Here is a 16,389-nt window from a genome sequence, read left to right on the forward strand (position 1 = left end):
TAGGTTTTCAATTATTTTGGGGAAATGTGACAAGCCACCCCATAGTTAATCCCATAATTTTGGCTGTTGTGACCATTCATGTGAGATGTTGTCACGACCACGGATTTAGCAGCACAACAGATATGGCAATTGCGCTTGTGAATATGCACGTATCGGCTAATTATTATTTCATTGGGACAGTACTTAACTCCATTCTCTTCACTGTAGTGCTTGTCGAGACTTTAGCAAACACAGCAACATTTCACTGCCTGCTTGCATTCGGCCTTGCCTGAGAAATTGGACTGTCAATTCAACTGAGGATTAACCGTATTCGTTCTATATTTAGTTATTCCTCTCAGTCGCAGTGTAGGCTTCGTTTTCCATTTGAGAATAATAGTTATCGGCCCTGTTTGGCCTTGTGTTTATTGTTTTCTTTTCCCTCTAACTCTATTTGCATTAAAGCCTGTGAACTATTGACCCGCTTCACTCTCTCTCTCTCTCTTACTAGACACTTGGGCCATATCCAAACATACTAACGGATGTTATAACCACTTTACTCAAATTTTGCTTGAGTAAAGCAGAAAAGAGATGGGCAGGTTAAGTTTTGTTTACAGAGTGGCATGTGTTTGGAACTTGCTGCTAGGAGTGTTGGTGCAAGTAGACACAATACTAGCATTTAGACAGGCTAGGAGAAAAGAGAGATATGGATCATGTGCAGGCAGATAAATTAATGTTTAATTTGGCATAATTCAGCACTAACAATGGTGGGTCAAAAGACCTGTTCTTGTGCTCTGATGTTCCATGTCAACTATATTGACTACTAATCCTGCTTTGCCTTAACTAGGGTTGTTACACCTTCCAACTCTATTTACCTGCATTAACTACTCAGGCCTCTAGATCAAAGCACCTTTCTGCACTAATCATGCCTTCCTCTGCTCAGTGACACAAGGTGTATGGTTTTTCTCAACCTAACCACTTCAAAAGTTCAAAGTTCAAAAGTACATTTATTATCAAAGTAAGCATACTTTATACAACCTTGAGATTTGCCTCCTTACAGGCAGCCACAAAACAAAGATGCCCAAAAGGACACATAAAAAATGAGGACTGTCAGAAGCCCAGTGTTCAGAGAGAAAAATAAATTGTGCAAACTATAAAAGTAAGCAAGTAGCATTCGGAATGTGAATGAGTCTACAGGCACGAAGCCCAGAGCAGCTGGAACAGGCCATGGCCTTCATTCAGTGCAGAGCCGAATAAACACCACGGAGCAGCAAGCAAAACTTTTTGCTGTTTAAATCATCCGAGCACTGGTTTGTTCCTCGCTCAAGGACCTGGGCCCTGTCACTTTGATATGCTTTAGGCCTGGACCCTGCAGCCTGGTTTCGGCCCATTCCAGACTTTTCCAAATCAGCCTGGCAATTTGATCGACCAACCCTCAGGTCTTTCCTCGCTCTCAGTTTTGGTGGACTGGCTTCAAACCTGCCTTGTCTCTGCCTCACACCCGCTCGCTCCTCGACTCTGCCTTGCCTTCGCTTGCTTCGGCCCGTGACTCTGCAGTGAGGGTTTATCAGAAAAAGTGTTATTAATAAAGCATTTAAAATGTATTCCTTGTTTTGTTTGCCAGCAACAAGTTGTTGCTGGGCTTCAGCAATCCTTTTCTTGTCCATGGGTCTTTCACCCTCCCCTTTCACATTGGTCACTTTAACAGGTTCTATTGTCTTCCATTATTAATGACAAATTAGTTGAAATGTTCACACACCCCATTGTACAGATATTGTGCCTGACAATGAGTGGCTTCAGAATTCTCTGTTTCTATTAAAAAAATGAAATCATCTAGTTATTTATTTCAGTAACACGAGGTTCTGCAGATGCTGGAAATCTTGAGCAATGTACACAAAATACTAGAGGAACTCAGCAAGTCAGGCAGCATCTATAGAAAGGAATAAACAGTCGATGTTTTGAGCTGAGGCCCTTTCTCAGGACATTAGTTACCTGACTTACAGAGCTCCTCCACCATTTCATTTGTGGTGCTATTTATTTCAATTCTTTTCAGGATATGACTTCAGTGAAGACAATTCAAAGGAAACCCTTTAACTATAAAATAGCTTTGGAGAGACCAAGGATATTCCAGACCTCTTTTAACAAGACACCTTCATATATTAACTTACAGATTTAAAACCTTTAATTCTTAAGAAACAATTCTTGGAAAATCAGAAAGCATGATTATATTTCAGGAAGCCAATCACTTAAAACATGAAAAAACTGACAACTATTTAAAATAATGTTCTAAATCAGGGGTTCCTAACCTCTTTTATGCCATGGATCCCTACCGTTAACTGAAGGGCCTGTGGACCCCAGGTTGGGACCCCCTGCTCTAAATGTATATAAAAATGAAATACTTATTTTACATAAAATTCATACTCCATAAAACAAAAGCAAAACTACACAGCAGAATCTGATAAACAAAAAGGGATGGGGGGAGATTTGGTTTTGACGCTGTATGTACTTGACAGCTGGGGCAGAAATAGAGAACAATATGACAGTAGATCCCCAAATATTCAATTCCGATTGAAAGAAGTTGAGCAAGATGAATCTCCCCAGCAAAAGGTATTTAAGGATACGGCCCTAATGCAGGTAAATGTGACTTGTGTAGATGGGTTAAATGGTCAGCATTGATGTGATGCACCAAAGGGCCCATTTAGAGTCACAGGGTACTACAGCACAAAAACAGGCCCTTTGGCCTATCTCGTCCATTTCCCCGATCTACTACCTATACCTGTCCCAAACCCCTCTCATCCATGTACTTAGCTAAACTTCTCTTAAATTTTACAAATGCACACCCATCTACCACTTCCACTGGCAGCTCGTTCCACACTCTAAACACCCTTTGAGTGATGACGTTTCTGATGCACCATCAATAATTCTCGGAGACGGGAGGCGAACAATAGGCTTTTATTAGCTGCAAGAAACCATCACACAACATCCTGGAGACTGAGGGAGGAGCAGTGCCTCCAATCGCCTTTATACTGGGGTCTGTGGGAGGAGCCACAGGAGCAGTCAGCAGAGGGGCATGTCCAGACAGGTATCTGTAGTTCACCACAGTTTCCCTTTAGTTATTTCGTGTTTCACTTTAAATCTATGATTTGTAGTTCAGGTTTCACCCAGCTTGAGAGGAAAAAGTCAGCATGCATGTGCCCTATCTACCTGGCCTGCACAGGCAGGCACCTCCCAGTCTCCAGCTAGCTAACAGGAGTCATCTGCCATTCATTTTCAACTCATTACGTGCAGCCTATTCAAACCGATCTCTGATCCACAGTCCTTGTTCACCCATCAAACCAGCAAGGCACAACCAGTTGTTCCTCACTATCAGTTACCTAGGCATGTCAAGTATCCATTCTCTCTTGTTTTGTGGCCCCTTGTGGCTCGTTGATTTGCAGTTTATTCTTAAAGTGTTTGCTCACCGCTAAATTGTTTCTGCTGCTCTGCAGTTGGGTCAGGCCTACATTTCCTGACACAATCTGTACGCCTCATAATGTTGTCCACCCCTATAAGATCTCCCCTCATTCTCCTGAATTCCAGAGAATAAATTCCTAACCTAACCCATGCAACCTGTCCCTATAACTCAGGTCCTCCATTCCCAGCAAAACCCTTGGAAATCTTCTCTGAACTCTTTCAAACTTTCTGTACCGTACATCTCCATTTCATATCCAAAGGTTTCAGAAACACTTTTCATGAACTTCTGTTGTCACACATACTATTCTGGATTTATTTTTAAAATCTTGCTTCGCCCTATTTTGTTGCTATCCAACTCTATTAACAAAATACCACATAAACAAGAATAACAAAGGAAATACATTGTGCTTAATGATGCATAGAATATGCAAGGCTAACTTTTCAGCAAAGTAGATGTGTATCAGGCAAACATCATTATTCTTTAAGGAATAAGGAATGACAGAGCAATTTTTTTCCTTCTCTCATTTTTGCTCACAACAGGTTATTAAAAGGTTTGGTCCTTAAAAGAATTCCACTGTGATAATGTTCACGTGCAGCTGTTGATACCTTGAGCGCTGTTGCAAAAACTGTCTTGAAAATTAACACGTCTTTGATGCTGAGATCGTGTGGATAGTTTTTTCACCAAATACTGCTTATCTTGTCTTGCCTAGAGAAACAAGTAGTTCACAATTAATGAATATTTGAAATAACATTAAAGGTTTTGTATCCTCTGTGTTCGTGCAAGTACCTTTTACTAAAGATGTTCGTAGTAAAATAAAACATGCAGGATATTTAATGCAGCAGATCTGGCATTTAAAAGCATCTCTGATCTACTTCTAATTCATTCACATACTTTCTCAAATAAGGAGAGCAATATGACACACAGCACTCCAGAAATGGTCTTACTAATGCAGCATATGATTGGAGCACAACTTCTGCACTTACCAGACTTAAATGCCACTTCAGCAGGGTAATAGCCCTTCTGTTAACTCGAACCAACACTACACATGTTGTCAGTACCATACTGTTAACAAGAAAGAATTTGAGAACTACGATTACATTGTTTATGTACAATAAATATATTATTATTATTCACATGTAATGCCTAAGAATGTTATTAGCTCTTAATATACTGTGTATATATTGGTAAGTCCAATAGGGAAACACCCGAGAAGGTAGTGGAGAATGACTGAACTAAGATCCTGTGGGACTTCCAAATGCAGACAGATAAGCAGGTACTGGCCAACCAACCAGATATAGTGATACTGGACAAGGAACAGAGGAAAGCAATAGTTGTGGCAATCCAAAATGACAGTAACATCAGGAAGAACTAATATGAGAAGCTGGAGAAATACCAGGGCTTGAAAAAGCAGATAGAAAGGATATGGAAGGTTAAAGCCGGAGTAATCTCAGTGGTGATAGGAGCACTTGGAGCTGTGACACCTGGACTGGGAGAGCGACTCCAACAGATACCAGGAACAACATCTGAGATCTCAGTCCAGAAGACCACATTACTAGGAACATCAAGGACACTGCGCCAAACCCTCAAGCTCCCAGGCCTCTGGTAGAGGACCTGAGATTGAGGGAAAAATACTCTATATACCAACCATAAACGTTGAGAAATATATATATATATAATTATATATGTGTGTATGTAAAAGCAAAGGGTTTGAAGACTGACATTTCAATATATCATTATATCATTCAAATAATATTCATGAAGAAGAGGGTATTGAAAGCTACAGGATCAATTCACTTCTTGCTCACAGAAAACATGGGAAGTATATAGCAATAGTGACACTGTTTTCAATTTCCACCTCTGCTCTTTATTTAAGAATAAAAACCATACACATTTCTATTTTAAAAGGATTCATCATCTCACAAATAAACAATTGTGGCAGGTGTTATCGATAATTTAATTGCAATTACCTTTGTTTTTAAAGATTTGCACCATCTTTTCTCTATGATAAACAAATAATTGTAAAAGATACAGTGACATTGTTGCCTACCCCAACAGCAATAGAAATAATTAGAATAAAAGGTGAACTAAATGGGGCTTGGTCATTCTTCATTTCACAATTATTATGTTCCTTTAATTTCTACATCTGGTTTGTCCAATGGGCAAAGCTACCAAAAGATAAACTTAAATGATAAAAGAATGCTGTAATCTAAAATTAATTCTTAGCCAATGGTTCATGCAAGCAATATTCTGCAAGTTCATTATTTCTTTTGTGTCCGAACATTCATAACAAATAACTCACACTAATTTGTGCGATTTTCTTTTGCTAGAAACCTCTAGGCAAATCTGTAAGCTTCTGTACCACCCTGTAACTGGCTCCTCGACTTCCTTATCAAGAGACAACAGTCAATGCAGAACAGGAAAAACAACTACTTCTCACTGACAATCAACATAGGTGCACCTTGAGGAAGTATGCCTAGCCCACTGCTCTACTCTCCCTAACTCATAAGTGTCTGGTTAGGACTATTAATTCACCGATGGTATCTCTGTTAGCAGAATTTCAGATGGTGAATAGGAGACATGCAGCAGTGAAATAGATCAGCTGGGGAACAGTTTTTGCAACCAGAACCTCACGCTCAGGATCAGCAAGACCAAGGAATTGACTGTGTAATTCATGAAGGTGGAGTCAGGCGTACCCTGTCTCCTCCAGTCCTGATCAGTAGTGGGAAGGGTGAGCAGCTTCAAATTCCTGGGCATTAACATCCCAGAGGATGTAGCCTGGGCCCAACATTCTGATTCAATCATGTAGAAGGCACACAAGTGGCTCTAGGAGTTTGAACAAACATTAGGAGTTTGTGGAAACTTGGTAGATGACCAAAGGTTTTTGAAATTACTACAATGTAGAGTGGAGAGCATTCTGACAGGTTGCATCACAGCCTAGTACAGAGGCTCTAACACACAGGATTGCAAGATACTCCAGAGGGCTGTAGACTCAGCCATCTCCATCAGGGGCACAACCGTCCCCACCACTGAGGACATCTTTAAGAGGTGTTACCTCAAGAAGGCGACATCCATCATTAAAGACTCTCACCATCTGGGATATGTCCTCTTCCTATTACTACCATCGGGAAGGAAGTACAGGAACCTGAAGACCCACAAACAATATTTTAGGAACAGCTTCTTCTTGTCTGCCATCGGGTTTCTTGAATAGACCATGAACTTATGAACACCACCTCGTTTGAAAGGGAGAAGCTATCCTGTGCAGTGTATATAGGGAGTTAGGGAAAAGGCTGAAGAACAGGACCTATAAGGTAATAATCTCCAGATTACTTCTGTCGCCATGTGTTTTAGTCTGGGCAGAAATGGGATGATAATACAGGTGAATGAATGGCTGAGGAATTGGTGCAGGGGGCAGGGTTTCAGATTTCAGGATCATTGGGATCTCTTCTGGGGAAGGTATGGCCTGTGCAAAGAGGACAGGTTACACCTGAACCCAATGGGGACCAATATCCTCGCCAGCAGGTTTGCTAGGTTGGTGAGGGTTTAAACTAACTTTGCAGGGGATGGGAACCGGAGTGATAGGACTGAGGATGGAGTAGTTGGTATACAAGTTGATACAGTGTATAGTGAGACTGTGAGGAGGAACTGGTTTACGATAGGGTAAAATTGCCCTCAGTGGGATGGGTTGAAGATCAAAAAGGGTGACATTTAAAAGCACACAATACACGGGATAGGGTAAATGATCATGCAGTGCAGTTAGAGATTGGCAGGTATGAGATCATAGGCATCACTGAATCGTGTTGAGCCTGAAAGAAGATCATAGTTACAAGGGTAACATCCGAGTGTAATAACCCTTGGGAGACAGTGATCATAATATAATACAATTGACCCTGCAGTTTAAGAAAGAAAAGATAAAGTCAGATGTATCATTATTTTAGAGTGGAGTAAGGGAATTTCAGAGGAGTGGACAAAGTTGATTGGAAGGAGACACCAGCAGAGATGATGGTAGAGCAGCGTTGCCTGGAGTTTCTGGGGAGAATTCTGAAGGTACGGGATGGACACACCCCAAAGATAAAAAAAAGTATTCTCAAGGGAATATGGTGCAACTGTGGCTGGAATTGTGGCTACAGCTTGGAATTCAATATTATCACCCCATCAAAATTAATCAATAAGGTTCAATACCTCCTTGTGCAATTGGATCCTCAATTTCCTCACTTGCGGACTCTCACTCATCTTCACCCGCCCCATCATTGAAATATTCTCATAACCTGTGCACTGGCTTTCGAGGACTCTTCATCTCATATTCTCAATATTTATTGCACATCTATTTATTTATTTATCTATCTATTTATTAATTATTATTTTTAAAGTAGTAATTTGCACAGTTAGTTTTCTTTTGCACACTAGTTGTCCACCCCATTGGGTGTAGTCCTTCTATGATTCTGTTATGGTTATTGGATTCATTAACTGTGTTGCAAGAAAATGAACCTCAGGGTTGATAACAAATTTACTATGAGCTTTAAATAAGGTAAGTCAAGGACAGCATAAAAGCAGAAAGAGGGCATACATTATAGCAAAATAAGTTGGAAGTTAGAGGATTGAGAAACTTAAAAACCAACAGAAGACAACCAAAAAAAGCCATAAGGGGAGAAAAGGTAAAATATGAATGTAAGCCGGCCGTTTATATAAAAAAAGGATACCTAAAGATTTTTCAGGTATTTAAAGAGTAAAAGAGAGATGAGAATGGATACCAGACTGCTGGAAAATGATGTTGGAGAGGCAGTAATGGGCCAACAAAGAAATGGCAGACAAAATGAGTAAGTATTTTGAGTCAGTCCTCACTGTGAATGACACTAGCAGTATGCCAGAAATTCGAGAGCACAAAGGGCAGAGCTGAGTGTTATTGCTATTGCTAAGGGGAAGACACTGAGGAAGGTGTAAGGCAGGGGTCGGCAACGTTTACCACTAAAAGAGCCAATATGGACCCATTTCCCACAGAAAAGAAAACACTGGGAGCCACAAAATGAAATAACACTGCATACAACGGGTTTTTTTTTTTGCCTTTATGCTATGTATAAACAAACTATAATGTGTTGCATTTTTGAAATTGATGAACTCCTGCAGAGAAAACAAAATTACATTTCTGCATGCAACAAAAACATTTTGAACTCCGAAAAAAAGACGTTGGGTTGAAGGTTACTACATAGGTAGCCTACCTTGGATCGAAGAATTAAAAGAAAGCGCGCACTGGCGGGTGTCAGGCATTGGCAGTTGTGATGTATATTAATAGCGATAAAAAACACGTTGTAGCGGTGTAGCGCTGCACGCAGCGCTAAAATAAAGACTGCAGTCAAAGGTAACTTTATTCAAACTAAACAGCCTTGCTTTAAAGCCTCCCTCAACCCGTCCCCGTGGGCGCGGATGCTCCAAAAGACACGTACTCACAAACCCCCGTAGGCTATCTCCCTTAGCCGGAACGGTGGCTAATTGTGAGCCGGTTCGGATGTGTCAGGAAACGGTGTCTCCGCAAAGTTTTCATATTGTACAAGATCACCATAATCTTCAAATTTCGAATTACATTTCAAAAGCTAACAAACCACGGGGAGCCGCATCACAGAGATCAAAGAGCCGCATGTGGCTCTGGAGCCGCAGGTTGCCGACCTCTGGTGTAAGGTCTTAAGTTAGTTAAGTCACCTGGACCAGATGGACTCCAGCTCAGGTTTATGAAAGAGGTAGCAATGATCTTTCAAGAATTCTCGATTCTGGAATGGTTCCTGAGAACAGGAAAATTGTAAATGTCACTCCACTTATTAAGAAGGGAGGGAGGCAGAATGGAGGAAGTTATAGGCCAGTTAGTTGACTGGTGGTTGACAAGGTGTTGGAGTCCATTATTAAAGGTGAGGTTTCAGGGTACTTGGTGGTGCATGAAAAAGTAGGCCAAAGTCAGCACTGTTTCCCCAAGGAAAATTCTTCCCTGACAATTCTGTTGGGATCCTTTGCAGGAATAAAAAGCAGGATAGACAAAGGAGAGTCAGTGCATGTCATTTATTTGGATTTTCAGAAGGCCTTTGATAAGATGCCACACATGAGGCTGCTTAACAAGAGCCCATGGTATTACAGAAAGACTCTAGCATGGGTAGAAGATTATCTGAGTGGGGTAAAGGAGGCCTATTCTGTTTGGCTGCCTGGGACTAATGGTTCCGCAGGGGTTAGTATTGGGACCGCTGCTTTTCGTATTATATCTGTCAGTGATTTGGATGATGGAATTGATGGCTTTGTGGCAAATTTTACAGATGCTATAAAAATAGGTGAAAGGCAGGTATCACTGAGGAAGCAGGGAGCCTGCAAAATGACTTAGATTGGGAGATAGGGCAAAAAGTGGCAGATGGAATATAGTGTAGGGAAGATTATGGTCCTGCACTTTGGTAAAACGTATAAAGGGATATCTCCAAATTAGACACTTTATTGATCTTTTAATTCCTAACTTCCCTGAAATGCCTGAGAAAAATGTTATGGATTTATTTCTTTCTATTAATCCACTGGGTATAGGTTTAATATCATTTATTTGTGATAAATTAGCATTCTTACGGCGTGCCCCTGTGGATAAAATTAGAATGGCTTGGGAGCATGATTTAAATATCTCCTTATCTGATGAGACTTGGGACTCGATTCTGAAATCAGTTTATTCAACCTCTCTTTGTGCTCGCCATTGCCTTTTACAGTTTAAGATTGTTCATAGAGCCCATATGTCTAAATCTAAATTATCTTGATTTTACCCTAATATTAGTCCTCTTTGTGATAAATGCAAAAGAGGCGAGGCCTCTCTTATTCATATGTACTGGTTTTGTCCCAGCTTGGAGAAATTTTGGAAAGATGTCTTCATAACGTTATCGTATATTCTGAATCACCACCTAGAACCTAACCCTTTAATTGTTTTGTTTAGTTTTTTGGGTGAGACAGATTTACGTTTGAGTTTGACTAAGTGTTGAATATTATCTTTTGCTTCTCTCCTGGCTAGACATTTCATCCTCCTTAGATGGAGAGATGTTGCCCCGCCCACGCATGCTCAATGGCTTAACGATATTATGTCCTGCTTAGACCTTGAAAAAATGCATTATTCAGTTCTTAATTCGGATATAAAGTTCCATAAGGTCTGGGGACCTTTTATTGAGTACTTTCATAACCTTCCTCCTAACTAAGGTTTTTTTTTCGGTCCCTTGCTTTCAGCTCCTTTTTTTTGGTAGTAGGCATTAATATCTTCTGTTGCTAAGTGTATTTACAGTTTTGGGGGTTTGAATGTCCTGATTTACATTCTCTATATTGTGTTGTGGTTGGTCTGGAGTTTTTTTTTGTTGCGGGGCTTGGGGAGGATACTAATTTTACATGTCTTCAATTTGGGTGCTTTCTCAATTATCTTTTTTGTATTATATTATTATTGTATGTTTATTTTTGCACTGTATTAATTTTCTTCATTTTGATTTGGGTTTTTTTTCTATCTGTAGTGATGTAGAAAACGCATAAAAAAAACTAATACAAAGAAATTTTAAAACGTATAAAGGCATAGACTATTTTCTAAATGGGGTACAAAGAGACTTGGGATTTTTGTGCAGGATTTCCCAAAGTTTAACTTGCAAGTTGAGTCAATGGTAAGGAAGGCAAATGCAATGTTGGCATCTATTTCAAGAGGACTGGAATATAAGAGCAAGGATGTGATGCTGAGGCCACACTTGGGAGTACTGTGAGCAGTTTAGGGCACATTATCAAAGAAAAGATGTGCTGTCATTGGAGAGAGTCTGGAGGAGATTCACAAGAATGAAAGGATTAATGTATCTGGAGCATTTGATGTCTCCTAGCCTGTACTCACTGGAGGTTAGAAAAAAAAGGGGCGATCTCATTTAAACTTATTGAATATTGAAAGGCCTGCACAGGGTGGATCTGGAGAAGATGTTTCTTACAGTGGCTGAGTCTAGGACTAGAGGGCACAACCTCAGAATAGAGGGACATCCATCTAGAACAGAGATGAGGAGGAGTTTCTTTGGCCAGAGAGTGGTGAATCTGTGGTATTTATTGTGTCAGATGGCTGTGGAGACCAAGTCATTGAATATTTTCAAAGCAGAATTTGAAATGTTCTTTATGAGTCAGGGCATCAGATTATGGAGTGAAAGCAGGAGAATGTGGTTGAGAGGGATAATTAATCAACCATGATGCAATGGCAGAACAGCCTCAATGGGCTGAGTGGCCTAATTGTGTACCTATGTCTTCTGGTCTTATTAAATATATCACCATTATTATTATTATTATTATTATTATTATTGCACCCTATTATCCCAAAGTAGGGGAGTCACAATTCTCTTTTAGACCACTCATTAAACCCTCCCACCATTGAGCACAACTACAAGCAGCACTGTCGTAGGAAAGCAACATCCGTCATCAATGACCCCCACCATCCAGGCCATGCTCTTCTCTTGCTAAAGCCATCAGGATGGAGGTAAAGGAGCCTTAGGTCCTGCACCACCAGATTCAGAAACAGCTATTACCCAATTCTCAGGTTCCTGAACCTGGCATGGATAACTTCACTCACCCAACACTGAACTAATTCCGCAACCTAAGGACTCACTTTCAAGGACTCAACAGCTCTTGATCTCAGTATTTGTCACTTAAATATTTATTATTATTATTTGGATTTTTCTTTTTTTGTTGTATTTGCACAATTTGTTGTCTTTTGCGCATTGGCTGTCCATCTTTGTGTGCAGTTGTTCATTGATTCTATTGTGTTTTGTTGATTTACTGTGAATGCCTGCAAGAAAATGATTCTCAGTGTAGTTCAGTATATGATAACATATGTATATGTAAGCAAATTAATAATAAACTTACCTTGAACTTTGAACTTTATTCTATTTAACATTTAAATGCCACACTGTTCGCCTTGTTTCTCAATCCTAATTTTTGATCATCTGTTGATATTCTTACCTTAAAGTAGTGATCAACATCAACAAGAAGGCTTCGGACTTAATGTAGATAAAAAAGTCCTGTGCCTTCGGCGGAAGTCTTGCAATAACTTCTGGAACAATATCCCAAACTGATTCGTAATATCGAAATGGACCACATGCTTTGGATGGACGAACCCTGAGGAGAAAACATTTGGAATTCTCATTTGCATGATCTCACTCCAAGATTGGAACTAACATAATCTGCAGAAATAATTCATGTGAAAGCTGATGAAAATAGCATTAAACTCAATAAATCTTTCAACGTACACATCAACATTCAAAAGGATATATATACAAAGGATAATAGCAGAGATAATGCAGAAAAGAACTGGTAACATATACATACACACACACACACACACACACACACTATATATATATATATACATATATAAAAACAGTGCTGTGCAGAAGTCTATATATAGCAAGATACAGTACTATTCTCCTTATTTAAGAAAAGTTGCTGAGATTTTGGAAGAAGATTTACTTATACTTCAGAAAGGAAGATGGTGCTGAAAAATTGGAGAGCTCAGGCTTGCATCCACTGTAGTTCAGAAGACCAGAGAGAAGAGAAGATTATCCCCTTCCCTTATGGCATTCTCCCTCAAACAAAGGAAAGAATTTTGTAGACAGTTGCAGAAAAACAATATCTGCTATTCACCTCTCCTTTAGCTACCTTCATTCCAGCTTTTGAACAGAGACCTTCCCAAATCCAACACTTGATGCACGTTGTAGAGTTTAAGCAGACTAAACAGGCCATGAAGAAACCTGTCTGAGCTATGCAGTTTGAATCAGGGAATATAAAGCAGGAAATCTGAATTAAAATGAATTCAGTACAGAAACAGTTAACTTGGAAAGAAAAATGGGATCACCCAATTGCGATAAAAGATGCAAGCAGTGGAAGTAAAACATGTTTTAAATCTACTGCAATTATTAACTTCTGAAACTTGAATACACTTGATAATAAATGATACTTACTATTAAAAATTCAATTATCTTTGATTGATTTACCAATTTTGTTCAGACTAGTTTCGTAGTTAACTGCAAGTTGTGTGCATTATCTTTAATTCATTTTTGAGATATGGGCAACAATGCTATTTCTGACCCCTTATTTCCTTTGAGAAGGTGCTGTTGATCCATACGGTGATGGGAGTTGAAATTCTCAGACCCATGAATGATGAAGGACAGGCAATGTGGGTCCAAATTGGAAAGATGTGTAACTTGTTGGAGAATCTATTAAAATACTCATTTTGTCACCACTTGCCTGGGGAAATAACTGCATTGTATTTGCCTATGGAACATAGTGCAGCCCTTATGCACCAAGAGTGATGTTAAAAATAGTTGATGGATTGTTGATTAACTAGGCTGCTTTATCCTGGGTGCCTGTGAGCTTCTTGAGAATTGTTGGAACTGCAGTGATCCAGGCAAGTGGAGAGAGTTCTACCACACTCCTGATTTCAAGTTTACTGATGTTGAGGTGGTCTTGTCCTGTTAGGAGGCGAGTTACTTCCCACAGGATACCCAGCCTCTCAATTCAATGATGTTGCAAGTGTTACATAAGAACATAAGAAATGGGAGGAGGAGTAGGCCATATGGCCCAACGAACCTGCTTCGCCATTCGATAAGATAATGGTTGATCTGTCCATGGATTCATCTCCACCTACCTGCCTTTACACCATAACCCTACTATGCAAAAATCTATCAAACCTCATCTTAAATATATTTACTGAGGTAGCCTCGACTGCTTCATTGGGCAGAGAATTCCACAGATTCACCACTCTCTAGGAAAAGTAGTTTCTCCTCATCTCCATACTAAATCTACTCCCACGAATCTTGAAGCTCTGTCCCGTAGTTCTAGTCTCACCTACCAGTGGAAACAACTTTCCTGTCTCTATCTTATCTATCCCTTTCATAATTTTATATGTTTGTATAATATCTCCTCTCATTCTTCTGAATTCCAGCGAATACAGTCTCAGTCCTCATAGTCTAATCACCTCCCCACCCCGCCCATCTCTGGAATCAACCTGGTGAACCTCCTCTGTACTGCCTCCAAAGCCAGTATATCCTGCCTCAAGTAAGGAGGACAGAAGTGCACGCAGTACTCCAGATGTGGCCTCACCAGTACCCTGTACAGTTGCAACAAAACCTCCCTGCTCTTAAATTCAATCCTTCTAGCAGTGCAGGCCACCATTCCATTTACCTTCTTGATAGCCTGCTGCACCTGCAAACCAACCTTTTGCGATTCATGCACAAGCACTCCCAACTCCCTCTGCACAGCAGCAAACTGCAGTATTTTTACCATCTAAATAATAATCTGCTCTTCCATTTTCCCTTCCAAACTGGATGACCTCGGATTTACCAACATTCTACTCCATCTGCTAGACCCTTGCCCACTCACTTAACCTATCTATATCCCTCTGCAGACTCTCTGCATCTTCTGCACAATTTACTTTTCCACTCAACTTGCTTTCCTCAGCAAACTTAGATACACTACACTCAGTCCCCTCTTCCAGATCACTAATGTATATTGTGAACAGTTGCAGGCCCAGCAACAACCTCTATGGCACACTGATTGCCAACCAGAGTAACACCTGTATATATCAACTCTCTGCTTTCTATTAGTTAACCAATCCTCTATCCTCTATACATCACCCCCAATTCTATGCATACTTATCTTATGGATAAGTCTTTTATGCTGCACCTTACTGAACAGCATCTGGAAATCCAAGTAAATAACATTTATCTGTTCTCCTCTGTCCACTGCGTTCATTATATCCTAAAAAAACAGTAAGTCCGTCAAAAGGACCTGCCTTTGCTGAATCCATGCTGCATCTGCCTGATGGATCCATTTCTTTCCAGATGCCTCACTACTTCTTCTTTCATGCCAAATCCATTGATATGGAGGTTATAGCTGTCCTTGGGAGGTGTAAGTGCAATTGGGTTTTTATCAGTGCACCAAAATTGCTATCCATCTCCTTGCAAAACTATGCAACTGCTTCCTGATGATTATTGATACAAAATCTAGTTGAATACGAGGCATCCTGCTAAGACTTATACTTACAGAAATAGATTAACAGCAATCGGGACCAATGCTAAAGTCAATCCAAACAGTAGCGTCAACTGAAAGAAAATCCTAGAGCTGGATGCTCGAAACAACCTTCTGGCAGGACGGCAGTAAGTATATAGACTGTGCTGTGGATAAGGTCATATAAAAGAGAACATACAAAGATAAGGCTTTAAAACAATTATCTTTTCATAATCAAATCGGCATTTTACGGCTGTGCCAATTATAATCACTGAGACTATAAAGACAATAAGGTCTGCTGTTCACTGAATTAAAAATATTTAAATATTCATTCTGTCATTTGCAACCTAAAAAAGCATAAACCCAACTCCCTGTGGCTTTGGATCCAAAATGATAATTAGTTTTTTCCACTGAGTCATGGCCAAAAAAAAACACACTGCAATCATTATCGCTTAGTTCCCCTGCCATCATTTTCATTATGAATGGTATCATCTCAATCCTATTTCTGGTTGGGTCCCTGATTAGAATCAGTCTAGAGTCCTGATATGATTGTGAATTTGTACATGATGTGAAGATCATCTTACAGTTGTGCACAGCTTTTCTGCAGGCTAGTTGCTACCAACCAGAAAGTTTTCTTAGAATTACCGAAATTTTAATTTCACAGACAGAAGATTGCTTTGAGGTCCAATCTACACAACGACTGGTGATTGTGTTTAACTTCAAACCAACTTTTAGCTGCAGTGACAATGTTCTTTCCTCTACCTTTTTCATGTAGAACGTGATGATGCATTTGATGGCATTGAGAATCGGCAGCAACGGAGAATAGAACATTCCAATCCAGACAATAGTCTGTCCATTAACAATACTTAGTATATTTTCCGTAATGATGAAAGACGGCCTTTGCAATATCTTGGGTAACGGAAAGGAAACATGATCCTCCAGAAATC

At 39.9% G+C, this 16,389-nt stretch overlaps 1 protein-coding gene across 2 annotated transcripts in view; it reads right to left on the bottom strand.

The window, feature by feature from the left end:
* Positions 1-818: 818 nt before the first annotated feature.
* Positions 819-16,389, bottom strand: part of LOC132380015 (transmembrane channel-like protein 7) — a 64,935-nt gene continuing 49,364 nt past the window's right edge. For both annotated transcript variants that reach the window (XM_059948469.1, XM_059948470.1), the window contains 6 exons: positions 16,205-16,388; positions 15,479-15,609; positions 12,398-12,553; positions 4,414-4,492; positions 4,036-4,135; positions 819-1,527 (listed from right to left, as the gene is read on the bottom strand). In XM_059948469.1, coding sequence (XP_059804452.1) covers positions 1,472-1,527; positions 4,036-4,135; positions 4,414-4,492; positions 12,398-12,553; positions 15,479-15,609; positions 16,205-16,388 — 706 coding nt within the window. In that variant the 3' untranslated portion in view covers positions 819-1,471. The remainder of the gene's footprint in view (positions 1,528-4,035; positions 4,136-4,413; positions 4,493-12,397; positions 12,554-15,478; positions 15,610-16,204; position 16,389) is intronic.

Source organism: Hypanus sabinus, chromosome 23, assembly GCF_030144855.1.
Source record: "Hypanus sabinus isolate sHypSab1 chromosome 23, sHypSab1.hap1, whole genome shotgun sequence".
NCBI classification, from domain to species: Eukaryota; Metazoa; Chordata; class Chondrichthyes; order Myliobatiformes; family Dasyatidae; genus Hypanus; species Hypanus sabinus.